Here is a 27896-nt window from a genome sequence, read left to right on the forward strand (position 1 = left end):
TGAAGGATGGGGGCTTTACCATCCTGGGAAAGTACACCAAAGCAAGCCAAGTGACTTTCTAAAGCAACAGTTATTGGCACTTACTGTGAAGGATTTTCAAAATCGCTTTTCAGTGAATAACTCTATGCTTTCTGCAATCAAACGGGGTTTACTCAATGCTTATTCTTTTAAAAAACAAGGAGCAACTAATCCTTTTGCCAGGGGAACCTACTCTTCAGAACTTCCATCATAAATCAGATTGATGCTGAATTTTCTGGATATAAGCTGCTCTGTTAGATATTGATCAATTGGTATATGGTTTCAAAGCTCTTCAAACTTCTGGGAGCACTCAGCAGTTTGCGGAGCTCCATAGCAGTCTGGAAGATATGGCCTGTTGTAGCCAAACATCTATAAGAAAGCACTCCCAGGCATCCCTGGATCTCTGGCTAGTCTTAGAGGAGCATAACCAAAGTACAGCTGTCCTCATGTGCCACCCAGTTCAGTGCACACTATCAAGGCCTGACCGATCCAGGTCTGAGCACAAGCACCTCTCACACGTGTTCATGCAAAAGTGGCTGTCCAAAGCACTGCCAGACCTCTGGAACAGATGTATCTTACTGATGGGGTGGTATAAATTATGATTATGCTTATGCACCAAATAACCTGTACAACAGTCCATGACTGTTGGCAGAAGATGAAACTACAGGCTGACATTAGTGGTAGAGGTTACTGGCAAGTACCTCTGCAATATGGCAATTGGCAACAGAAGCTTTTAGGACTTTGTTATAATATATAGTATTTCTGGTTTGGGGGAGGGTTTTTTTTTTTTTTTTTTTCTCCCCTTGCTTTATCACTTAAGGTTAAAAATCTGAGAACACTCACACTGTCTTAGGGACTGTCCATGGATCTGTGAGATCTGTGCGCTAAAGAGTGTTATGCCAGAGCATTTAAGGGCTAGGGGAGGGAGGCATCCCATTTAGTTTCTCTTGGTCTTTGCATTCCAGAAACTAGACAAGGCATCTGTCATCTTCTTATGGGAAACACCTGACTCTAATGAAAATGCTAAGACTCAGCTATTACAGTGTATCCTGCTTAGAATAAGTACTATCAGTTCTTCTTGCTATTGTGTATTCTGATTAACCATATAATCAACAGAAGACATTTGTGTCTGTACATTTTGTTTCCCCAGAAGGGATTAGTAGTATTCCCCAAGCAATTCATGTAGGTGTTTCACATGCAGACCATTGCCCTAGAAATAGCCTCCAAATTCAAGTCCCTACAACCACATATGAAGAGATTTAAAGATCTATTTCTTAGGCGTAGGCATGAGTGCCAGGAGAGATCTTGAACTCTTTTGCAGACATTCTCCATAAAGCGAGTCTTTGAATATTCTAAGAAAATAGAAGAGGCCTGTTATCACCACATCCATGAAAAATTAGAATGGTGAAGGTGGGGTAGGGACCTAGGAAGTAAATGTTCCCTTAGTATTTGCCTTCCCTTCCTTTTGCCTTAGAGTAATTTTTCAACTTCCCCGGCCATTGTCGTTGGCACATGGAGTTTCAGTACTTTACATGCTAAAATAATATGTGCCTTCTGGCTTTTTTTTTTTTTTTTTTTGGTCCAACAAGACATCATCTTTACCTCTTTTCTTACTTGATTCCTTCTGTGGATAGAAGCATACATCTTCCTTCTCTCTCTCATGTGATTTCCTTTTTTCAGAGTTTTGACATTCCTACAATCAGATTTCTCACCTTGATAAGTCAGTCTCAGTGGTAGACCCAGGGGACACAAAGAACTCCCTATTCTGATCAGTGGTGAAGCTCACAAACTTAGAGCAGTTCACATTACTTGTTGGGAGCAACACTCCCAAAGACAAAGTCAAGTCTGCCTTTTTGCTTAAGAGGACAATGAGATGGAAGAGACTGAATATTTGTTTGCAGCAATTAAGCCTCCTGTCTTTGTGAAACAGATACTGCCCAGTGTCCCCTGTTCTGTATGTCATTTGCCTGCTCTGAGAAACTAATGGGGCCAATGAAACAATGACATAATATTGTACTTCCCTTGGAGGATAGCAGTGTTTGGAGGGAGAGCAGGAGGACCTCTCAGGAACTCTCCATCTGGGAGTGTATAGAAGACATGTAAGTGGAAGCTTTATGTATAAATGGAGAGTCATGCCATAGATATGGGTCTAAAATATTTAGTCCGTTAGCATAGGCAGAGAGGGGACAATACCAGCTGAATCAGTAGTTCTTTGATTATCAAGTAATGCCTCATCTGCTGAGATTTGGAAAGCAAAACTCATCTGTGTTGTTCACTGGATTTCATGTGCCCAAGGAGTCACCTCCCCCTGGGAATTTTCTCTGTTCTCAGGTCTCTGTCTGGGAATGTCTGTTGGTAACTATCATTATAGTTAAATCTGCTCTGGATTCATAGTAGATAATAGGGCATAAATATGAATAAGTCAACATACTTTTTTGGACTTCGCAAAGTTCAATGTGTGCAAGTATACAGGAGGAAAATAACCATAGTGATAAACACAGAGTTCTTTCATGGATCGGAAACTGACTAATAGAGAACAAAGGCATGGATTCCCATGTAATGAAAATCGATAGAGTAAATCCATTGATTTGGAATAGAAGTATGATCATTTAAAGCTTAAATTGTATATTTATTAATGTTGATGGGGAAAAAAATACAGAAACAACAAGATAGAAACCATATTTGATTATACCATACATACTGGCTATACTAAAGAAGATTTTAAGATATCTAACAAAGATGGGTGAATAAAGGAACTGAAAAAATAGTGTGTTTCCCTTGAGAGGCAATGAAAAAACAGCCAGATAGTTTCTTTTGATTTCTAGATACTTAAGTCAAATATTTAGTAGTGTTTGAATTGTTGTTGTACTTTTTCCTAAAATGAAAGATTTTGTAAAATCTTAATTAGCTTATGCAACTTTTTCCTCTTGTATAGACATCAAAACATTTTTTGTTCATGTCCCAAAGTTAATAAAATAAAATTTCAAGTGGTTCTGCTGGATAGGCATCATAACACTAAAAGAAAATTTGGTAAATGAAAGATGATGCACACAGGTGAGTTCATCTGAGTTTTTGTAGAAAAGATTTTGAATTAATTGCACTGCCTCAGGACAGAATTTTAATGCCATTGTAGACAGCTCATGAACTATTTTCACCAGCAGTCAAAAATCAAGCAGTATCTGAGAATGCTTAGAATGTTAAAGGAAATATTAATGGAACTGTATTTAAATACACTTTCCTTCTAAATGATTAGGTAATTCTTCCCATTCTGTATATTAAAAAATTATGGTAGATAGAACAGCTTAAGAAATGGGAAGAAAAGTTTAGTGGGTCATCAAATCTGCTTCTTTGCATAAGCTGCTTCTCTTGGAAGGTTATTCAGGAGAAAATTCCTGGGCTTAGAAGCTTTCTTTCAGTTTCCTGTCCAAATGTTCTCCAGTTCATACCACTTTGTTTTTGCATGTGTTCTCATAAAATAGGTTTTTCATTTCTCTGTTCATCATAGCAGAATTTCTTTTGATGCTGCTTCATTTTGAATTTATTTTTCTAAAGCACGCGTGCTTGGAAACAGACACAAGTATCCCGTAAGAGAACAGTAGGACCTCATGTAATGGCCTCTATGAAGACACTAATGCTGAAAGCCATCTCTGCTGATGTATCCTAAAATTTTATTTTCTCTTGTCATACCACAACAATGGATGGCTCAATATCATTCTGCAGCTGACTAGTATACCCATGTGTTTTCTTTCCTTCTGACTTCTAGCTGGTAATATCCCAATTTATGACGCAAAATCATGTTACTTGCCCAGCATCTTAAGTGTAGGACTTGCACTTTGTAATATGAATTTTAGCGTAATTTCTATCAAGTCTGAAGGGCTCAGTTCCTCTTTGTTGATATCCACAGGGCCTCTTCAGCATTACCAGAAATCTCTAGTTTTATATCATCTGCAAATTTCATTGGTATTTATACTAAAATTACTGAAGAAAATACCAAAGAGGTTGGTCCTAAGAGCAGTCTCTAGTGCTTCCTTAGCAGTTCCATCCTGATAGCTTTCCTGCAGACAACAGACCATGGATTTTCCTTAAGTACCTGCCATGGCCTCAGCGTTAGCTGCTACGGCATAGCGTGCCGCAGTTGCAGAATGCAGCCATGGTATTCATCTTGTTGACATAATGCAGAACTTGGCATTTCGTTTATTACACTTGCCTGATTTAAGCACCTGTAGATCTTCCTAGCCATTCAATAAGATGCCATCAGTTCTCCAAAATACCCAGAGAGCTTTGATAGGTCTGACTGACCTGTTATATCTCTTCTGGATCTTTACACTGTTTTCAGATATGGATGATGTAGAGAGAACAGTCGGGGCCAGAATATACTATAGCTGCTGTAGTGGTGGGCCTGAGTATGACTGATAATGACTTTTCATTGTCTACATGAACGATTCACCAGGAAGCTGAAAGCTACATCTTAATGAAGTGCAAGTATTAATGAGAGGGAGATTCCAGTGCACTGACTGGTTCCTGGAAGGGGCTCACGTTCCAGGAGGAGCAGTGCCCCGAGTATGGGCTAAAACAAACAGCCCTCTTGTTCAGAGGCCAGTCAGTAGCTGCAGAAGCAGGATATAAAGCTGAGGTCTCTGCATGAGGAAGAGGAACACTTCCTTTTTCAGTGCTGTTTATTGTTGTTGTCTCCTTAATTCACTTCCTTACCTTACAAATTTTATACTCTTCCACATTTTCTATAGTTCCTACATCGCATCATATCAAATGCTTTGCTGAAATCCAAATAAATTAGATATAATTCATTTACTTCATCTAGAAAATCAGTTAACTTTTCAAATACAGCTATTACATTATTTTAATATGAACTGATAAACTTCCACATTTTATCTCATTTTCCAATTGCTTCTATGTCTTTAATTCCTACTGTTCAGATTTGTTTTAAAGTCTAGTGTACTGCTAAGGTCAGACTAAATAGTTTGGCTGGATCGCTTTTATTTTTCCCCTTTCTTAAATAAAGTTATTATATTTTCTATTATCTAATCCAAGAAGTATCGTGCCACATTGGATAGCTGTATTAAAACCTCTGTGCTTGTTATTTTAAAATTCAGGGCTGGAGATCATCTGCCTCACCTTCTGACCCTGTGAGTTCATTGAGAGATATGTATGTTGCTTCCTTCTGGGTTATAGAGATTTACATTTGTATAAACACATTCCTAATAGCCAGTCCAATCTGTTCCCTTGGGTTATCATTGTCAAACTTACTACAGAGTGACCCGACTTCTTTCTGTGGTCTTTTTTTGTTTATCTGGCTGAAGAACCTCTGGCTTTTCATTTTATTTTAATTCCTTTGAAAGGCCTTTTTTAGCTTGAGTTTTGGCAACTCTTCTTGTATATTTAACTTTCTAATTCTGAAAGATATTGCTGATCAAGTGTTCCCCCCGCCCCCCCAATATCTATTACATCTCTTCTGATTCCAGATGTCTGCGACAGAGTAGCTATTCAGCCTAGTAAGTGTCCCTAGTAAGTCTGATTTCCTGTATCTTTTTCCAATGGATGTAGTTCTGACTACTTTTTGGTTATGATCAAATGTATGTTCTAGCGTGTATCTAGGTCTCACTTTCCATATAATTTTATGATTCCTGTGAAAGGTTGACATAAACAAAAATGGAGATTTATTTTCCCATTCTCTTTGGATGAACCACTACTAAGGCTTATGCAAAATCAATGAAATAATAATATTTTGAAAAGCAACACCCTTTGAGAGATTATGAAATTGTTCTATTCTTTGGTCATCTAAATAAAGAGCCAGACAAGACACTACAGTAAGTCTCTTTTTATAAAACTGTTTCAGTAAAGTTTCCCAAATCAGCTTTTTAATTTGACAGCTTATCAGGTTTTTCTGTCAGATAATGCTATGTAATAATGCTCCTCTAAGTCTGCAGACAGATCTTTTTTCCTTTATTTTTTCATCTTGGATATCCTGGTGAAATACAAAGGCTCATCCCTTCTTAGACTTGATAGATCCTGTAATTAAATTCAGATCTTGATAAAATGTGTGGTACGGTTGTCATTACTTGATCACAGAAGGGTATAACACCTTTCAGTTAAATACAGCAAGATGGCACAATGCGTTTAGTTCAGAAGAAGAAAGAAAACGTCAAATGAGCAGTTATTCAGAAAGCGTTGTTCACAAATACTAAAAGACACAGGTATCTGTTCTTTTTTTGTGTTGTGGCAAAGGATGGTGAATATACCTGCTTACCATAATTAGGCATGGGGAAATATGGAAATGTAGTTTCTTAAGAAGACCACAAACTCTGGGGATTCAAGTTAGTCGAAGTAGAAAAGGGGGAGTGAAGAAAGATCTCAGAATGAGACACAGTAAATCTGTGTCACAGCTGGTCCTGTCCTCCTCTTCAGAAAGGCCATTATCTATTAATAATCCCTTTAAAAGTCAGATCACAGAAGATGGAATATTGTCAATGCGTAGGGATTATTTTCCACACTTTCATTTGGTTTGACCCTTACAGATATACGTTTTGCTTGTAGCTTACAATATCGTGTCTTACCCAACACAGTAGGATAAATTTAAAATGGAGGCTGAACAAGTGTCATTAGTTAAAAAGAAAAGTATTAGATCAAATTCTTTATCAAGTACTTCTCGCTACTCGGTTGCTTCCTTTACAGTGTAATATTGATATCTCTGACAAATATATTTTAAGTCATTGATGCTGTCATTCTTCTTTCCTTTCCCAGTGCTAGGACCATGCAAAGTTTTGAACAAATACCAGGTTCTTCTGTTTCTCTCTCTTTTCAGCCTGTCTTCCAGTAGGCTTATAGCTGTCTCGGTCAAGATTGCTCAGGGTTTTGTCTGTGCATTCCGTGCTTCAATCATTAAGTCAAACTATTGTCTGCTGACTTCAGTAAAATTACTTGTGTGTAACAAATATGTGAATAAGTGCTGATATGTTTGTGACTGTGCCCCTCATTTTGAATGCCTTACTTGATGGGCATACACATGCATTTCCTCTAAGGCTGATGTTAATGCTGCTTTATTGCTGGCTGATACAGCATGCAAGATAAGAGTATGACAGTGTACTTCTACAATGTATTCCTTTTGTGGTGCAGCTAGTTTTCATTAACTTCTCAGGCAACCCTGAAGTCAATCTGAAACGGGAGCCTTTCTCAGGACAGAACAAATCAATGCTATGTTGAGCTTCCAACCAGATAATCTATCACATGAAAAAATTAATTTTTCTGTAATGCCGTTGTATTTTAGGTGCTCTCTGAAGATGTGATTTCTTTTCTTTATTTTTTTTATTTGGGGCATATTTGTACATGTGTCACCAGATGTATTTTATTGGTGTTGTGAGGTGTGACAGCAGAGTAGTACTTTATGTCTTCAGGATAGGAACTTCTATTAAACTAACTAATTCAGAAGCAATCACTATAATTCATACTGCAGCAGGGAAAATGGCAACTTGCTCTGTCCTATATATATTTTCAAGAGACTAAACCTAATTAACTAGGTGTCCAGGAGGATAGGCATTGCTCTCTTGAATATGTGACTATGTACATGCTTTAGACTGTCTTTCTCCCCTTTGTACCACATAAGCACAGGAAAGAAGGGTATTATTCCAGCAATTATGTACATTCACCTCTCCATCCTGCCATGTGGTTACCTGCTTGCAGTCTTAAGCCCGGTTGGTTAAAAAATAAAGCATCTTGAAACTGCAGTATCCACACTTTGAAAATAACTTTTTTTTTTAATATTTCAGATTTCTGATTAATGGCAATTCTGTTGTACCTAGTTCTACAGCATTATTGTATTATATCATGCATTTATAAATAAGTTCAGAGTGTTCCAGGAATGAGTTTCCTTGACCTTAGCAAGGTGGGTCTTTTGTGCAGCCTACCCTACCTGTCAGTAGAAGAGTGAATAGCTTGTATGATTTGTACAACCTAGTATCCTTATGAGCTTCACAAGAGTCAGATTCTGTAGTATGCACCATTTCAAGTAAGTTTTAAGCAGAAATTGAACATCTATCACTATCAGAGGTGCAATACACTGTGAACCACATCCTGATTTCAACCCTTTAGAAGCAGGAGTGACTGAATGAAAAGCGCTGAGATTATTCTCTTATAAATTGGTATGATTGAGATGCGATTGTTTCATTTTCCTCAGTGGACTGTTTCTGAGGAGTGAAATGGCCTTTCTGGTGCAGCATCAAGTTTAGCGGACATTAAAAAGTTGAATGATGCACAATATTGTCAGGGTTAAGTATATATAAGGACAAATTTAATTTTCATGTTTTACAGAGTTGATAGACATTAATAGACTACTGGTTTAACATTTCAAAACTATAACTGCATAAAAGGAAGAAAAACTAAATATGCCCTTTTCAAAAGAACAAACTATACTAAACATTTATCTTTACAGTAGCTGGCTATGGGAATAAATCTAGAAAATGTGCTTTCATTTTTGGAGCACAGCATATAACAAAGCCTCACAGCAATTTTCGACCAAACGATTTCATGAGTACTTCACTTTAGGGTCCCAGTCCTTCATTTCTTTCCCATGCAAATTCCCTTTGAAGTTATGTGTGTTCTTATTTAAACTAAAATACAAAATCAGACTGAAGATAGTGCTGTTGTTGCACCATCAATTCCAAGAAGTTGTTGTAAGATAAGGTACCTGTGAAGAAGTTGGGGAGAGAAGTTTCAGGCTCAGTTTCAGAGTGTCGTTCCCTTTGTCCCATAACTGCCTAGGTGCTCTGGTGCTCATAGGTATCCTGCGTATATAAATGATCCTTCATGAGTCAAAGTACCATTCCTGCACGTGTGACGCTGCTGTCTGGAGCTTTATGGATCTTGCTCCTTCAGCCAACCTCCTGACTCTTCAGCATTGCAGTGTTGGGTGTCACAATGACTTTGTGCAGCCTGTATATCACAACCATAAGTCACATTATCTGTCCCAAAGCTGATGCATCTTTTTTATAAAAGTAATCACCAGTGAATATAGTTAATTTTTCATCAAGCAGCTTAAGGTAAAGCACCCATTATTGCATACAACAAATAGTTATCAACGAGGAGCATTTCTATCAGTGGTCTTCAAGTCTGCATAAAGTCATTGCTGGTAGTGTGTGGCTCATACAAAGGCAGAAGAAGTGGTAAATAAGAGCAAGGGCAAGGCAACCATGCTGCGTGAATACGATCACTTGAGAAGCTAACATTTAAGGAAAGTTAGATTATAGTAGTGCGAAGTGCCAAGGTGTGGATCTAAGAGCAAAGAGTGGCGGTTTTGACAGCGGAATGAGGGGCTCTGACATGGAAATGCATGATTCTGAACAGGCACTGGGGGTCTTATCTTCCAGGCTGCTCAGCATGAAGCATCATTAGATACTGTGACAAAAGAGATTATGGAAGTCTCTTTGTGTGCACAAAAGGGTAAAATTAAGAATTGGTGAGGATTTTGCCCCCTCTTACAGAACTTTGGAATACAGGTATTGAGGTCTGGTGTCCGTGCTTCTGTGCAAAAAACTGGAGCATGGGTAAAAGGAACCCAGAAGAAGTTCCATCTCAATTGACTTACAGTGTCAAAAAGAAAATGAAGAAATGACTTGATTACAGTATAAGTACCTTCAGGGGAGAATATACTGGATACTTACAGGGCTCTTTAGCTGTTTCTAGAAAGTCGTAGTCAGAACTAAGTAATAGAAGCTAAAGCCAGAGAAATTCAAGGAAAAGTAGAGCACATGATTTCAACAGTGAGCCTTGGAATCCATTACTTTAAGATTTCCTTTACTGTGTGTCGTCATATTAGGGTAAAATATTTTCCTGGAAGACCTGTTGGAGCCCATTACCGGTTATGAATTAACCAAACAATAGTTTTATGGCTGAATACAGGATCAGGCAGGTAATATTCATATCCTGTGATATGCAGATCAGACTAGGCCTATGTTAGGAATGTTTTATCAATATAAGAATACTTAAGGACTGTGCTAGCACTAAGTTTTTAATATAGCTGTAATTTCCCAGGAATTAAACAAGTCATACCAGAAAAAGAATACAGTTCCAGGTATAAATTGTATGTCCAGAAATAGTGCTGTCCTATGTAATAATTTTAAACATGTCATTGCTATTGAATTAAATTAAGAACATGCTTTCAAAAGAGCAGAAAGTGAATACTAAAAATATGATCCGCAATCTTAACATATCTTTTTCTTTCTAAGCTTCGTAGCTAGGAAAATGCTTATTAATTAGTTGCTTGCTCAACCATTTTATCTGATATTTTACAGTCTGTTGCATGTATTTTTTGACCAGCTGACTTTCATTAAAGAATATTCTGTAGAATAGGCCTGCATACAGCTTTTTCAGCTGGGCTGGAGACATGACCACGTTGCAGAAGTCTGTCAAAAATGATCTGCTGTCCTTAAACTTTCCTTATCTGCCATTGCTCTGTGGATGTGATGACCAAGAGGGTTCTGTGCAGAAAACAAAATGGGATGCATTATGATTGTTGTCAAAATGGTGACTTAGCCTTGTGCTTTATTATAGTAGCAATCCATCCTGGTAGTCAGACATATTTTAATCTTAATTGGATATACTTTAGACATAGCCTTGAAAGTTTGTTTATAAGCTCTAGTGTTCAGCCTTGGAAACAGTGGCAGATGTGTGAATGCATTAAGCAAGAGTTGTAGGTAAAGTTGTCTTTTCCCATCTAATCTATTGATTCCATGCCAGTACTTTCATGTATGATGGTGATCATGAACTGATGGAATGACAGGGTCCTTCCTTCTTAGAGTTCTGAATTTTGTCTTAAAATTTATTAAACTGAAATGCCTTAATATTTTATTAGTAAGGTGTTTGCATATTTTAGCTGTTAATGTATTATCTGCTTAGAATTAGATGTTTGTTTAATACTTTATCATTCTTAGTACCAATCATTTAAAAATAAAAATAATAACATATTGCATTATATTTTAGTAACTTACTAGTGCTTCATGTCATTTGAAGCTACTAGAATTCATAAAGTTGGGAAGATGATAATACCCTTATCTAATTTCTTCAACATACTGGATGTCAGTATTTTTTTGAAAAGGTCAAGTAGTTTGCTGAGAAAAAGTGGATGTGTAAATTGTGCTAGCAGAGCTATTTTCTTTCAAAGGTTGTTCCTTTCCCTATTTAACATTTCGTAAGTATTTTGAAGTAGAAGTAAAGTCTACTTTTTGGTAACTGCATTGGCAAATGGATTTTTGTAAAAGAAAATGAAGAATGAAACTTATTGACAGTTGACTAGTGATTACATATTTCTTTCCAAATTCACGTAGACTTAAATTGTCCAATAATGATCGTTTTTTCATTTTGATGTTTCAGCTCAGATTAACTCTGAAAATCAAGCCAATAAATTTCTACCTGCATGTCAGTTAGATGCCAGCTTTAGGTTTTCTGTTTTAAATGAGGCCTTGCTATCTTTAAATCAGAGTAACTCCTTGCATAAAAGTGTGTTTTGGACAAGAGCTTAAAGAATTTGGGTATCTTGATGTAGCTGGCGCAGGTCAGCTCTGCGTGTTAGTGGGGTGCACCAAAGTGGCTTCTCTGTATGAGAGGTTAGTGGCCGTCTGTCTCATACTCATCCTCCCTCTCAGCTGCTTTATTCAGCAGTGGCTCTTTCTCCCACTTTGACACAGAGCAAAGGAGTATAGGAGAAGTCACGAAGAAGAGTTCAGGAGAGTGACAAACGCATTTTGATAACCATGGCTTTCCTCCCTTGAGAACTTCCTAAGCCATAAAGGAAGGAAATTCTCTAGAAAAGGTGGCTTTAGCATAGAAAGCCTTGCTATTCAAGCAGTGCAGTTCTTAATTTTCTTCAAGATCATAATTTCACAGCAAAATAAAATGTTCGCAGTAATTCTCAGTCTTCTCAGTTTGGCAACACAAAAAAAAATAAGATGAAGCATAATCACAAGAGGAAATACTTTGTTAATTGCAAACACCTTGCAGATTTAAGACTAAGATCAGTTATATTTCAAAAAAATACAGTGAGGCACTAGATATCTCAGATTAATTTAAATGGAAAATATTAGTGCAGCCTTTTTTTTCTTTCTTTCTTTCTTTTAATTAGAGAATCAGATTATTTCACTTTTTAAGACAGAAAACTAAACCACTGTTGGGGGTCCACCCACAGCCATTGTGCTATTGCGTGGTGGACTGCTCATTATAGTTCTGCGGTCCTAAAGCACTTCTCTGCTTTTATCTCAGGGAACATCTGTTTCTATTATTTACAGTTTCTGTTTCTGTGCCTTGCCAAAAGCGTTAAAAAAAAGTATGTGTACAAGTTTAAACCTTTCCATTTGAAATAGATTATTCTTTTATAGTAAAACGTCTGCAAGGCATAAATACACAAATTGAAATGCCACTTTTAGACAGAACTGAAAGTCTGGGGCTTGCTTTGGCCAAGGGCTACCTTTTTTGCTGCACTGCTGACACTGAACAGATTTTTATCTCTTAAATGCCATTTTCTATCTGTACGGGTGCATTCGGTTTCTTCTGCTTGGCAAAGGCTCATTCAAATGATGACCTCTCTTTCATTGTTTCCCTCGACTCGGGTGTAATCATGCATAACCCTTGGAGAATGAGCTGACACAGCCTAGGCAGATGTTGTGACTGTGACAAAGCACCTGTGTGGTCCAGCCCTTTGGGGCATAGTGACGGTTAACTCCAGCATTTTCATGCTTCATGAAAGAACCTGAAATCAACATTTTTAATTTTTGGAGCCACAGTCAAGTTACCCTGTTCTCTATTAGTGAGGGTTGATGCTGAGTGCTTTGTGTTTCTTATGATTTTTATGTCTCTGGTCATGTAATGAACGTGAAATTGTTCTTGCTGCACCCTGCATTCCCTCTGAGCAGCCTGCTGGGCCAGTGCAATTGCAGCGGCTTAGCTGAACACAACTGAAGGCCAAACTCTATTTTCCCTTATAAATCAATAACGAAGTGCAGAGTTTAACAGCAAGAGATTTTTTTTTAATTGTTTCAAGTAATTTTTAATGTTGCCAGTGATCCAGAAGTAATACATTAAAAAAATGTAGAATTTCCTAAAGCTTTTAATTTTTTCATTGAATACCATAAAATGCAATGATATCAGCAACGACCTTTTGACAGTGTGTCCTATTCTGTCCTCAGCACCTGCAGTACAGTTAAACTTAATTAGGGAAACTTGTGCATAGTTCATAAGACCTTTCTTATTGATGACTTCTGCTTGAATACTAGATACTCATGGGGATGCAGGCCAATAGAAATTTAAAATAAGAGCTGAGCACAGTATTTTCCATTTGCCACTGTTCATTTATATAAAGTGGGTATTATTTCTGTCAAGAGACATTCTATATAGTAGCTCTTCGCTAACATGAAATGAAGATCATCTAGATTGCTACCTCAGTGAGAGTCAAAAGAACATATTGTGTGGTTGCTATCTCAGACCTAGGTAATTTTAGATACAGTAGGGCTGAAATGTCCTCCATTTTCCAGTTGTTGAAAAACTTTTGAATGAGAACCAGGTTACAGCCAACTTCTGGTTAAATTTCTATAGGAAAAGTAACCTTAAATACTGTGACATTATGATTTAGAAAGAGTTCAGAGTCCTTTTACCTTAGAGAACTGCAAAATGTCACTCTCAGAATGATGTGGGGCATGGTACTGTACTTATAACAATTCATTTTTTATACTTTAATCTTGCTCTTTAATGATTTCTATCAATTTTCCTGCCTATTTTAGCAGCAGCCATACAATATTAGCTCCTTAAATGCTGCACAGTCAGTACAAAGGATCTTTTTAAAAAGCCTGATAACAGAATATGACCTTTAATTTAGCAGACAAGTCCTATGTTTTCTTATCTCCTTCTTGTTGCTTTTCATCTTCTCTTGCTTGCTTTTGATATAATACACCAATCTCTCAGTGTAAGCAATCCAACACTGCACAAACCAAGAAAGATACTGCATTATAGTGAGGAAGTGAAAGTCAGGAAGAGCACACTCTTGGTTTAATTACTAATTAATCCAGGGAAAAATAATCAAAAACAAAACAAGGCGGAAGGTAGTTGATTTGAAGCAAAGGTTCAGATCTCCCTGAAAGGTTAATGAGAGGTCTCAGTTTCATCATGTAGCAAGTTTTAGAATACGATTTAAGATTAGTATACTTAATATGCAAGCATGAAGCACAGAACTTGCAGCTGAACGTAAGATGTTGGAGTGCAGTTTGTAGTATCAGTGAAGATGGTGGACTGGGAATCAAGCTACAGGTATATCTTCCAGTCAGTCTGGGAATGGGATTCTTTCTCAAGGCAGCCTAAGTTCTTGCTTTGTGTTTAGCTATATTACAAACCAACAGTGAATGGCAGAATACTCTGCTGTGAAGACTGCTGTCACTCATTCTGTGAGCAGAATATGTCCAACAGGAAAAAATATACATTCTAGAATTTTTGTGTACCTTCCTTTTGAACACTGGAGGAGGCCAAAATCGACCTTAAGGGTACTTAGCTTTCGGTGCCTCAGACCAAGCAGGGACCTGAGATCTTCCAAAAGAGACCACTCGCACTTTGGGGAGCTTGGAACTATCAGAGGATATTTTAAGAGTTTTCCTGCTATTGTTGACATGTTTTAATTGTATTGAGAGTACACCTTACCTAAAATCCCTGTTAATAGCCCCATTCCTCTAACTGCTATACAGATAATGTCTGTCTAGACCTGTAAAAGTGTCCTGTGTAGGATTGTTGAAGTCGATTGCTTGATTGTCCTCACTCCAAGTGGCCTTGGAGCATCCTTAAGAGTATCTTAGAACGGTGTAATTAAAATGGGAAGGGAGAAATTCCCCAGGTGGTCTGAGCAGTCCCACACTTGGAACGCCTCTGCCTGGGGTTTTAGTCTGCCAGCGTGAGCTATACAAGGCTGTGGACAGGGCCCGTGCTGTAGTGCTGTGCTTAACACCTTCATGGATTCAAGATGCCTGCCCCAGCATGGCATCTGTGTTCGCTCTGTCTTTTGGGTTTTCAGAGACAAAGTCCTTATTTCTCTGTTCTTGTTCTTTGGTTCTTGTTTCACCTTGTCCAGCTAAACACCAGGAGCAGGATTACTAAAGAAACCAAATTTCCTAGCAAGTGTCCCGTCAGAACGTGAGACAATGCTGGTCACTTGCATTGAGCCATTCATTGTACATACAGGACTTCAGTTAGTGCATACTCCATCCAGTCCCATCTCTGCTCCTCCTTTACCTGGGCAACTGCTCCATTTTGAACAGGTAGCAATGATGTCCAGTATGCAAGAACACGTGGATACACAGATAAAAGTGGAAAAATCCTGCCATAAGTGGTCTGTGCCCCTGCTACTAAGACCTGCTCTACCTCTTTCCTATTTTAGCCTGTCTATTGCAGTTCCTCCTCCAGATTGTAACAGGTAGTGCTGGCATATTTTAGGGACAGAAAAAGGCACACAGCTTTATCTGATCCATCCAGAACTTTCACATTCTTGGATCAAATAGTGGATAGCTGATTCTGTGAGCACTCATCAGAAATACAGGTCAGGGCAGTGTCAGTGTCCCATAAGCACGGTGATTTGTTGGGCTCACCTGGGTCCTCTGCCCCATCCAATCCAGTCTCAGGTCTGTTTATCCTGAATCCAGGATGTTGTGATGGAAAAGGTGATCTTGCTTTGCAGGCGTAAAGGCAAGCTACTGATGGCTGCGAAGTTCAAGATGCTTTTGGATAATAGCAGGGCTGTCTATGAAGGCAATGGGCAGGATCACAGGATGGGATGTGCTGCAGATTGTTTAGGAGCTAGGTTTGTTAGGAATAAGGCTTTGCTAGGGATCTACAGTGGCAGGTGAAGTAAGGTTATGCCCTAGGACACCCCACTCATGGTACAGTATGGAGGAGAAGTCTGGAGACATAGTCTGGATCTGCAGTGTATATGCAGGCAGGGAGCTCTAGCCCAAATGGCATCTCTAAGGGGTCTTTATCAAACACAGCAATGTAGACATAGCCACTGAGTTCCTCAGATGACAGTCAAAGACAGTAATTATATTTGAATCTTATTATAGCTTTAGAGAATGTCTGTATAGTGGCTACTCAAAGCTCATTACAGTCTGAGTCTATCATATTGTTAACATCCAATTTACGTTGGGACTGTGACAACACTGAAAGCATCGACGTATAGCCAAGAAATGGAGCCAGTGCAAACATCAGTTTTACACGTGCAAGCTATATAGACATTTGCGCTTGCAGTTGATAACACTTACAGTGTCACTCCCTCTTCTGCTGGGGAGAGGCAGGCAGCGTGTGCAATATCGTGTGTTCTACAAATTTTAGACCAAAGTTTTATGTTTTCAGTTTATTCTAACATAAATATATATGTGTGTGTACACAGTAATTAATATATGATTGGAAAGAACTTTATTATGGGCCATTACCAAGCATCCGTTAGACCATGCTTTTATTTCCTAGCTTGGTCCGTGAAACATCCTGTGAACTGGGTACAGAAGGGCTGTTTGCCCTGTGCAACAGAGCCTCTGTGGCGTCTTCTCATGCCGCACAGTTGCTTTCAGTCAGGTTTCTTTCCTGACTGCATCCGGAGGAATGATATGGATCTCTGCCTTCCTCTGAGAAGACTCTTGCTGATGTCAGGAGGGTCATGATTCAGAAACAGCAGTGCCAAGATCTTGATGAGCAAAATTGGAGGGGGGGGGTGTCTATAAATGGTGATAGACCTTGGTTTCATCATTTTCTGTTATTTATTTCTCTAACAGATCCCTAGGATTAGCAAGGTGAATTTGTATTATGTTAAAGGGTTTGTTTCAAAGAAAATATTCTCTAGTCTTTAAGTTGTTCTTCACAGACTCTCGATTTTCAACCTTCTTTCTTATTCTCTTTCAAGGATGTTTCTATTTCCCATCAATAACTGACACCTTTATTTCAGAGAACAAAATGGAATTACACTCCAGCACTGACAATATAATAAATCAGGAGGGATAAAATACATATTAGTGAAGTTCACATAGTTGGTCTGTCCCAGCTGACCTATAGATATAAAGGTATGATTAAGGGTTTTTTGGACTGTTTCTTCTCAATCTTACCACAAGATTTAGATCCAGCTCAAAGATTTGACCTTTGCTGCTCCTGTCTGCTTACCTTGATTCTTGAAATTATTATTATTCCCTTGAAATCCTTCTGCTCATACAGAATTAATGCTGTGTTGTGACAAAATATCATCTATTTGGTAGAAGAGTGAAGCCATCTAGGATTCAATCAGGGTAGACAATGTCACAGTGCACATCTGGAATGATTCATTTGTACCCAGCTTTTTAATCAAAGAAATCTCAGCCATATAACTGAGTAGTGTCATGCTGGATAATCACGTAGCTGTCTACAATTAAACTTTAGGCATATCATTGTTTAGACCTATTAGTTGTTTTCTATGAATTACTGTTGAAAAGCATGCATGCCAAAGCACTTTCATAAGGGTAAGGGAAATAAAATCTCAAAGCCACAGGTTTATTTAGAGTATGAAAATATTTAAGTAACCTTCTTGAAAGTTTTTTTTACTGAAGAAGTTCCTTATAGTTCACTATATTGGTAAAAACAGCATTAGAAAAAAAAAAGCATGAAAAATGTGCAATGAATTCTCCTGAAAAAAACAGTATATGGTATTTGTGTTTTCCTTACAAGGAATGAGATCACCATATGAAGTAAATGCATAGAGTTTTACTGAATTCAGTGAGCCTCCCCAGATTTATTGTAGCTGACCCAAAACAGCTTTTCAGGAAGAGGCAGTTACTGAAAAGATGTGTGCTTTTCACAATGTAATAATAGGATTTTTGTTGCTTTTATGTTGTTTCCATTATTTTTAATGCAACTTGTTAATTCTGTGATATCAATTTTTTTTGAATATACTCAAGTCACCTACGTGTCTACTAGTTTTATTTATTTCTAAACTTGTGTGTTCTCCTTCAAACTGAAGTCGGAAGTCGGATAAGTTCCACACCATTTCCTCCTAGCCCTTCCATTTGTATTTTATACTAGAAGAATTTAAGCTAATATAATAGTGTCAAATTGAGATGCATTTGACTATGCAATTTTTCCATGATGAGGAATGGGCTAATGTAATCAGCAATTATTTTTTTGTGTGACCTTTACAAATCAAATGGCTATTTCCTTGCTTTTCATTTGTATTTAGCTCCCAGTGGTACAAGACTGCTGAGCTTACGATAAAACATAATTTATAGATAGAATCACATTATAATAGGGTGCAGTATTCTCAAAAATCATATGCTGTATGGACTTTTTAATGAAATAATTCAAAGAAATGTATGAACTGGCCAGGACTAAATTTATGCTGGTAATTCACAGCGGAGTTTCCACAGTCACCATAGAGATGTCCTGGAGCAGCTGCCAAGTAGAAATGGAGGGAGCAATAAACCTGGTCCGGGATGAATCCAGTGTTAGCGAGAGAATTATAGTACAGGCAAGCCATAGTATTAGGGAGCTAGACTTGGTGACTCCAGGGCATCCTTCTGGCAACTGTTCCTAACTTACACCCAGTGGTTGGTTCAACAGCATAGCATTTAATGCCTTCCCAATGCATGAAGTTTCAAATATTGTTTCATTCTGACGTGACTTTGTGATTCTTCTGCACTCTAGGGAGCATTTATTTATGAGAGGTATCTCGTGGTAAACAGTCAGTGACTCTGATGATCTACTTCCATGAGATTTTTTTTTCCTATTGCTTTAATGAATTCTGTATGCTCAAAACCTCTTCTGAATAATTTAGGCTTTTTTACAAATGATGTAGGAGATGACCCCCCCTTTTTTTTTAAATATAGAAAAAAAACCCCTCTAAGAACAAGACCTCATGATTCATTTGTTTTAAGTAAACCATTTGGAAATGGGACATTCTCTTATTTGCTGAATCAACTGATAACATCTCAGTAAAAGCTATATAAACATCTTACTGAAAAGCTACACATAAGTGTTAGAAATAACCAGCTGTCAGGGAATGTCAGTTGTTAATCCATTGGTGTAAATTTTTAACAACAGAAGATAAAATCCAGAAAAGAAATGTGGAGGACCGTATCTACTTGTCTTTGTTCCTGTGTTGATCACGTGAAATCTCTAACGTTTTTCCTGTACTTCTGAAATTTCCACTGAGTCACAAGGAGTTTGTCATATGTGAAGGAGCCAGTTTCAGGTCCAGGATGAACAACTGTGATTTTAAGGACAGTAACAGGAAAAAAAAAAATCAGGACATTCTGTATTCTCGCAACATCACAAAGGCCATGTTCTGAAGCCTCTTATTCTAAATGCTTACTTTTTGGAAAGGAAGAAAAAGAAATGTTTCCCTGAAATATTGTTTTATACAGAATGCTTTTGAAAGCTGAGAGTAGAGCAAAATGTAAATATGAAAAAATATATATGCATGTATTTTTATAAATACACATGCACAATTTTTAATGCATATAGAAATTTACTTGGCATACTGAAAAGTGGACAGGAAAAGGGCATCTCTCAGAAGAAATATATCAACTTCTGGCATAGTGAGCTATGTCCATGTTAAAGCAAATGAAGGAAACGTGAAACAGGGTAAGTAACAGTCCCTATCACTGCAGAAAAAGTATCTGCGTAAAACCAACTCTGTTTTTTGGAACAGAAGCTGTTGCTCTTGCTATTTCTGGGGGCTACAGTGGAGGTCCTTTAGTGCTATGATGGTATGGCTTGTTTTGCTGATATCAGTGGTAATTATTGCCTGATGAACTAGAGGATTGAGTTCCTGAATTTGGATAATACTTTGTTTTGATAACTGGCAATAGGATCCTGTTAGCTGAAATAAAAGTATTCTTGAGCACCACATGGACTATGCTGTCCTGTATTTACCGTTTCCACTGCAGATGCAGGATGCTTGCTGGTTGAAGTCAAAGAGAATTTGCACATTTGAGTAGTAAGATTGACTGTGGGTTGGGACCCGGATTAGGAATGACTGCTTTTTACTCACCTGGATTTTCTTATCTCTCAGGTTCTTAACTAATATGAACCAATACAATGGAAGGAAAAGGTATTGTTGGTCTGAAATAATACCACCACCAAAAACCTGTATATTCAAGGAAATACTCAGGTTTACCGTTCTCCTGAGAAATGTTTTAAATAGAAGACAGTAATGCATGGAGGGTTTTCTGAGAGATAATACCTATATCATTAAAAGACAAAAATCTGTAATTGGAAATAGATATTTAACGCAATTGTCTAATTACTCCTAGTTGTCTGATATTTTTCTGACTATATCGGCCTTATTTTATCTCTCATTGTTTTATTGTAAGCAATCACAGTTCTCTGCACAGTCTAAGAACAGATACAGTTTGCAAATATACCGAGTTTGTGTTTTGTATTGCTGAGTTCTAGGTAGCTCTTAATTTGCGAAACCCCACTAAAGATGGCATCATACTAAATTTTAAACCCTGCCACATTTCAGAACCAGGTTATCTTTCAGTAAGTCACTTTTGTCAAAGCCTTGGTGTTCCTTCGGTAAAAGATGTTGTCAACGTGTTCTGTTAGAGTACAGAAATGGTGAATACCCTGATCTGTTCTGTACGATGTATCTGAATCTCTGGAATTTATTTAAATCAAGTGATAAGAATATATTTTTTCTGACTAGGAAATAAGTTACGGAAGGTCTATTTCTAGACAGCAGAAGTAAGTGTGCCTTAGATGGTGGTTAAGGCTTGTGTTCTTCTTTAAATGACTAACCTGGAGTGAGAGGTTGGATGTCGTTTGAAAAATTAAACCTGTTTCACCTGAACATGTTTAACTAGTTAATAAGAAACATCAAAACAGACAAAACCCTGAGGTCAATGATCATTTTTTGTAAAGCCATTCTATGATGTTTAAATTTGTTTTTTGGGTCTGTCTATAACATAAGTTTAATAACCTAGCTCAAATGCAGATTTCTAATTTTCAATTAACATAGGAATAATTTTGTTTGCTAAAATAAAATAAATGAATGAATGAAAAGTCTGAACCATGAAATGTTATAGGTAGCACTTTTTAAAATTCCAAATTTCAAAAAATCATGTGGCAACTGTATAGCTCAAGCTTTAAGTATTAACTTTTAACCTTTGACCTTACAGATTTTAACCAATGAAATGTCTCTTTAAACTTTAAAGGAAACAATGATAACGAGCGCCTGGCGATTGCTAGACAGCGAATTCCATATCGACTTGGTCGAGTAGTTGATGAATGGCTACTCGACAAAGGTAAAAAACATTGATTAAAACTTCAAATAAAAAAATAATTTGAACATAACCAAGTAGTACTTCATTGTAACACTAATAAACATAAAAAATAAATTTCAGTAAAACTAAATTAAAAACAAATTTAAAAAAGTAAAATATAGAGTAATATTTGCATACCTTGTATAATAATTTCTATACATTTCTAGAAGTACCAGCTGTTTAATAATCTTACCCTGTTAACTTAAGGTTAAAGGGACTGTTAAATATAATCCACTAACTCAATCTGTGAAGGTACTCATAGCAAACATTAACCAAAAATTATAAATCATTCATAGATTATATTACATGTTCCAGCATCTAAATTATTAACTAAAAATATATGTAGTTATGATATCTTCATTATGGTCCTGAAGCAAAAATTCGTTTAAACTGTAGGTATCTTAAATAGTGGGCAATATGAATTGCCAATCAAAATGAAGTCCCTTTAACGTTTGCAACCTTCTAAGGGGAGTTTGGAACAAACACTAATTAAACCAGAACTTAAAGTTGTGTGCATGCTTTTTATGAGCAGAAACCAATCTGCTAAAGTGACTATTCTATTTAATAAGAGTGGTACTGTTGCTGAGGTTTTCTCTGTTTAATGGAAATGTGCCATGATTTCTCCATCGGTATGTGTATCATTTCTGAAGCCGCTTTTACATCTAAAATCTTTTATTTTAATTGATAGCCTTGCTGAAAGCCAATCAGACATCTATTTTTGAATTCTCTGCCTCTGAGATACTCAGTGTGAACCATGTGTTTCTTTTCAGTGTGTATGAGGAAGGAAAATAAACATTTAAATACAAAAAGGAAACATTTAATTAAAATTGTAAATATTTTATTCATTTACATATAGTTATGACAGATTACCGCATAACACTTTCTTTAAAATTCACTTAACGTAGTGACATGTTTGCCTATATAGAAACTCTGTGTGTGCGTATATACACATATTTATATATGTATATACATACATAAACTCACATGTACATACTTAAAAGCTATATCCCCTATGTTGTATTTTGTGGAAAAAATCTTTGAAATGTTGGCAGTCTTGAAGAAAAAGTAATCTTAAGGAATTAGAAACCTGGTATTCTTGACACACACCAAAAAGCTTTACACTGCTTTCAGGTAAAAGGGAGAAAGGTTTCATTTGTAGTAATAAACACATTTACAAATATATTTGATTGGCCTTTTAGCAAAAAATCCCAAAATGTGGTAAATTAAGAACATGGAAATACTCTCAAAATTTATGCATTTCATGGACACCTCATTAAAAAGCAATGAATTATGAGTCAAATCCTTTTCTTATAGTTTATTGCTCTCATTACTCACCCCATGAAAATCTGTTATCATCCTTGTAGAGTATAGAGTTCATAGTCAACATTTTTGCATGTATGTAATATTATCTTTACAGGGCGTCAGCTCACAATCTTCAATAGCCAAGCAACCATAAAAATTGGAGGCAAGGAACGTGGCCATCCATTCCAAGGCCAGCTCTCTGGTCTTTACTACAATGGCTTGAAAGTTTTGAATATGGCAGCCGAAAATGATGCCAACATCGTGATAGAAGGAAATGTGAGACTTGTTGGTGAAGTGCCTTCCTCTATGACAACTGAGTCCACAGCCACAGCGATGCAGTCTGAGATGTCGACGTCAGTCATGGAAACAACCACCACATTGGCCACAAGCACCGTTAGAAGAGGAAAGACCCCAACAAAAGAACCTATTGGTCAGGTTAGTCAGCTTTCATGTTTTTTGCGAGTGTTTTCTCATCTTTGAGTATGGCCTCCTACACTGCCTTCACTCTGCAGATGAAATTGCTCCTATGGGAGGAATGCATGTATTTCTGATAAAAATCCTGTACCGTAAGCTGCCCATGGATACGATTTTGATTAACGTTGAGAGGGAAAGGGAGGACCTTGCTGTTATTCTAAATGCGGCAGACCTAACTGTTCAGATTTTTATTATTCTGAAGTACCCCAGTTATCCATCTTCATCACGTTGTGTATTTTTAAGTACCATTTCTTCCTTTGGTGGCTAGTACTGATTAGTTTTGATGTAGAAATGGAGGATTTAGGGAATTAGAGGTAATGAAATACAGTGGTGAGTTTATCCATGAGACGCAGAAATGAGAGCCAGTTTGAAGAGACAACAGGAAGGAGATGTGAAGGCAAAAAGGTGGCAGAGTCTGGAAAAAATGGTATTAGCACTTTCTCCAGTCCCATGACAGAGCATCTGCCCAGGCAGAATACCTCGGGAGAGGCTGTAGCTACAACAGGAATTGAGTGTTGTGCCCCCTGCGAGACTCAGGCTCCAAGTTGGCAAATGTTGTCCACTGGGTTTTGAGGCTATTTGCATTTCATGAATTTAGCGATATATTTAGTAGCTTTCAGGTTTTGTCAGGATCTGTGTATAATACATGGGGAAATTTAATTATCTGAAAAAGGAGAGGGAAAAACAGGTGAGTGAATTAAGTACCTTAATGCCTAACTTGTGGATATCCTGAGTCACAGCATTGAGACTTTGTGCTTTAAAAACCTGTAACTTAAGAGGCCATTTTGGTGGCAGAGAAGATTCTTCTGCATTTGTTCTGCACTTGAAATGTTTGCATTTGTTCTGCACTTGAAATGTTTATGAGAAAAAGATGTACACTGCCAAAACCTTTTCCTATGTTCACTTGGTTCACACGCTTGCTTGTGATCCCACTGTGCCATTAAGCCGTGACAGCTCTGCTCTGAGATCCAGAAGTAGGACAAGGAGCAAAGAAAGTGGCACGGGCCGTAGGGAGGAGCAGCAGCGCGATGTGATGAATAAGGTTAATTTCCTCAGGAATGGAGGAGAACGTGCTGATTAGACTGGGAGGCTGGGGTTAAGTTGCCTCTTTTCTGTGTAAAACCTCAACTCACTGTTTGAATTTGATCAGGGCATTGAACTTGACACTTCAGCTTTTCTGTCTGTAGTAGGTTTTTAGACTTTATATCACACTGAAAACTATGGCGATGTAAAAGTAAAAATACTATTGTTTTTATCTTGTAAAATGAAGCAAAACATTTAAAATAAAATTTCCTGATTTGTATATTTAAATAAACATAAATATAATGCAATTTTACTTGCTTGCTTAAGATGCATGAGAAAGCAAAGAAAAAAAGGCAACTAAAACCCAACTAGAGATATGTGGAAATGGCTGCCTCATAAAAATAGCATCCATTACGGAGCATAGGTTGCATTTTCTTTTAATGCTTGTTGTAGTAAGCGACAGTGTTTTTAGTAAAATAGTCATAAATTTTCTTTGCTATTAGTTCTGTTTTAAATAGCGTCTCCCACTTTATTATCCAGCTAGTCAGATCTCAGTATTTTACAACAATGCAATGTACGACCTCATCAAATTTGCACGGAGGAAGAGCTGTATCTAAAAGTGCCAGACATCCTCATAATGGGGAAGAATTTAGACTAAATCAATGCTAATAAATTAATATAAAACTAAATTAAACTGTTCAAACAGTGTGCTTTTGGCCTCTGCCAATTCGCGGTCTCTCAAGTAAACCCCAGCCATAATTTGGGAGTCAGAAGGCCCATTCCCAGCTGGCACCTTGCATGATCTGTGGGCTAAGGGAGCTGACCGATACGGTTACTTTGCCAGTTGGCCTCGGTTTCCAGGCACATTCCCCAATCTGTTTAACTCTCTGGTTTGGGTGTTTAGCCCCTGACGTTCTTCTTATGGAGGTGTTCTAATGGCATTTTGGGGGAAAAAAGATTTCTTAAGCTAACAACTATGGCAAGTTGTCATTTTTTCAGAAGAGGGAAAATGGATGATTAGGCAAAAAGATCTTCCAAAGATTTTCTGTTTTCCAGACTGTGGTGCCTGAAATAAGGTTCATACCAACTTTATCAGAGTGCGTACACATTTTTTGGAACACCTCGCTGCCACTGGAGCAGGGTGACCCCAATGCCACCACAGCAGTCCTTCATCCCCTCCTGGCCCAGCTGAGTACATCCAAAATGTTGTGAGCCAAGGACGATGACCTGACATCCTGAGCCGCTGGCATGTCCCTGCTCCAGCGGCATCCTTAGGCGCACAGCAGCTCTGCAAATCGTGTTCTGAGAGTAGAAGTTGAGATCAGCCTCCATCGCCTGTTAGCCTCGTTGTTGCAAGTCCTCAGTGCAGCCCATTCAAGACAGCTTGGTAGGGCTATTTCTGTATCTGAGAACCTGAGATTAACCCTTCTGAGGAAAATGTGCCTCGTGTTTAGTGCAGTTACAGCATGTGACATGATGAGTCTGTAACTGAGCGTTCATAATCCACGGTGGTTTGCTTTAGCTAGGTCTACATATTCTACCTCATAGGATCTGTGTTATCATTACGACTGTACAGTTAGTCAGGGACTGCACTGGAATATAGTTTCCAATCATGCTTGTGATTTGATTTGGAGAGATTGATAAGATCACAGTGTCAAAGCTGAAATTTGTCTGGAGGTTGCTATGTTACTCATGCAACAAACTCAGACCCAGGAAGCTACTAAATCAAATTAAGGACATAATTTCTTTTCTTCATTAATACCTTCTTTCTTATTCTACCAGCATGTAATAATTTCTGTGCTAGTGACCCGTAGGACTCCCAAGGCCCAGTCCTGCTGGGTGCTGAGTGATCATATTCTGTCTTGATGTCAGGGGGAGATGAAGGCACTCACCATCTCATGAAAAATGTACATTTAATTTGTGTTTCATTTTTGTCCTTTAAGTATTTTTCTGGTTTGTATTTATATATAACATCTCCAAGAGTGTCAACTACATTGAGATGCTGTAATACAAAAGAAGAAAAGTTACCTTTTCTGGCATTAATTAGGTTACTAAAGCAAATATTTGCTAATGAAAAAAGCTTACATTAATACAAACCAGTGCATGTCTGAAATAGAACAGAAGTAAATGATCTAATCAGTCAGAGATTGTTTGCTCCATTTGGAGAGGTCTTGAATTCAATTAAAGATTACAATACTTACTTAAAGAAGATCATTTAAATCTCTATTTATAGGAAATGTTCTTTTAAAAAACCTACAATGTTAGTGCTTAAATTCAAGTGAGTGCTTCTCAGCAGATATCTAACTAGTGCAATGATATAACGAGACAGATATGATTCTTCCAAAATGTATGTTGAATATTGTTGTGCGTGATTCTAGACAATTGAGGTCTTAGTGCCTCTGGAAAAAAATGCTCTTTGTTAGTGACTCTGCTCTAAATGAAGGATTTCCCTACTTGGAGGCTGTGTCGTATTTTAACAATGGGTGTTTTGGTGATGACAGACATCCTAATTATTATACTTGTAAATGTAGATTTTCAAAGGGGAGAAAGGTACTCAAAGCTTATTGAATGTCAATAGTAGGTGAATGCCTAATTTTCCTTAGTGCCTTGAAAATCCTACCCCCCTCCCTGATTCTAATACCATCCCGAGCTGTCAGCCTTTGTGCAAGGCACTGCATAAACACATAGGAAGTGACAGCCTCTGCCTCAAAAAGCTTATACGTAACAGCTTATATATATATATAATAAGAATAAACAAAAAGTATCAGGTAAGGGGGAAAAAAAGGGGGGGAAATTATTAGGTGGGAGGAAGAAGGAAGTGCAAAAGGTAGTGAGGTGTTTTGGTGTAACAAGCTACATGCAGAGTTAGAGCCATCAGGGAATAATTTACTAGTTGTTTTTTGTTCAAGGCTCTTGAAATGGGCCGCCCCCGAGCAGCAGTTGTCCTGTAGGCTCACCAGGTAGACTAATGCACTCTTTGGAGCAGGCAATTTAAGAACTGGGCAGCCCAGTTTGCCCCAGCTGGGTGACTGGTGCACAACAAGAACCTAGATGGTGGATGGGAGGTTTCCTCTACTCTGCTCTTCGCCATTGGCACTTGGAAGAAGTGGTGGCCACCAGCGCTGGAGCTGAGCATCGAGGGAGCCCCTTCATTTCCCCACGCTGCGTGGGCGAAGGCAGCCCCCTTACCTCCTTTCCACAGCCAAGGAGGCTGCAAGTTCCCAGCTTTTATCCTCTCTGGCCTCTTCCGAAGTGTAATTAGAGAGACATTATTTTTTTAGAAGGCATTCTCAAAATTTGGCTTTCTCCTATGCATGAAAATGTGTGAAAATTCACGCACCGAGCATGAAAAGAAATCCGCAGCATAACACGTTTCAAGAACAAGACTCCTATTAAGGGAATGCATGTATTGCTGGCTTTTGGTGAGTCGTAAATATGCACTGGGGCTTAGAAATCATGAATTTGGCCTAAGAATGTCATCCACTTCATGAAATTATTCAGGAAAATAATACAATTTAAATTTTTTCTTCTGTTAATTTTGACACTTTCTAAAAGGCTCATTTGCAAGTTTTTCTATTCAATTACAAAGGCAGTAAACTTTTAAAATTGAAAATAAAGAAGGAAACTCGCATGTTATGTAATTCCAGGAGGCAGAATGTTAAGCAAAACATCAAGTACTGCAAGGCTTGCAATAAAAACTGCAAGGGTTGGCAGAAGTATAAAGGCTTCAAAAGGACTTTGAGTATGGGTTTTGCTTGAATTAGGATA

The 27896-nt window shown here is 37.8% G+C and overlaps 1 protein-coding gene across 24 annotated transcripts in view; it reads left to right on the forward strand.

Annotated features, from left to right (window-relative positions):
• NRXN1 (neurexin 1) overlaps positions 1–27896 on the forward strand; it is a 719531-nt gene that overhangs the window by 596101 nt on the left and 95534 nt on the right. For 13 of the 24 annotated variants that reach the window (XM_064509766.1, XM_026095404.2, XM_064509767.1 and 10 more), the window contains 2 exons: positions 21222–21311; positions 22747–23066. In XM_064509766.1, the coding sequence (XP_064365836.1) occupies positions 21222–21311; positions 22747–23066 (410 nt within the window). The remainder of the gene's footprint in view (positions 1–21221; positions 21312–22746; positions 23067–27896) is intronic. The other 11 variants (XM_064509774.1, XM_064509775.1, XM_064509776.1 and 8 more) reach the window with 1 other exon arrangement.

Source organism: Dromaius novaehollandiae, chromosome 3 (genome assembly GCF_036370855.1).
Source record: "Dromaius novaehollandiae isolate bDroNov1 chromosome 3, bDroNov1.hap1, whole genome shotgun sequence".
Taxonomy (NCBI): domain Eukaryota; kingdom Metazoa; phylum Chordata; class Aves; order Casuariiformes; family Dromaiidae; genus Dromaius; species Dromaius novaehollandiae.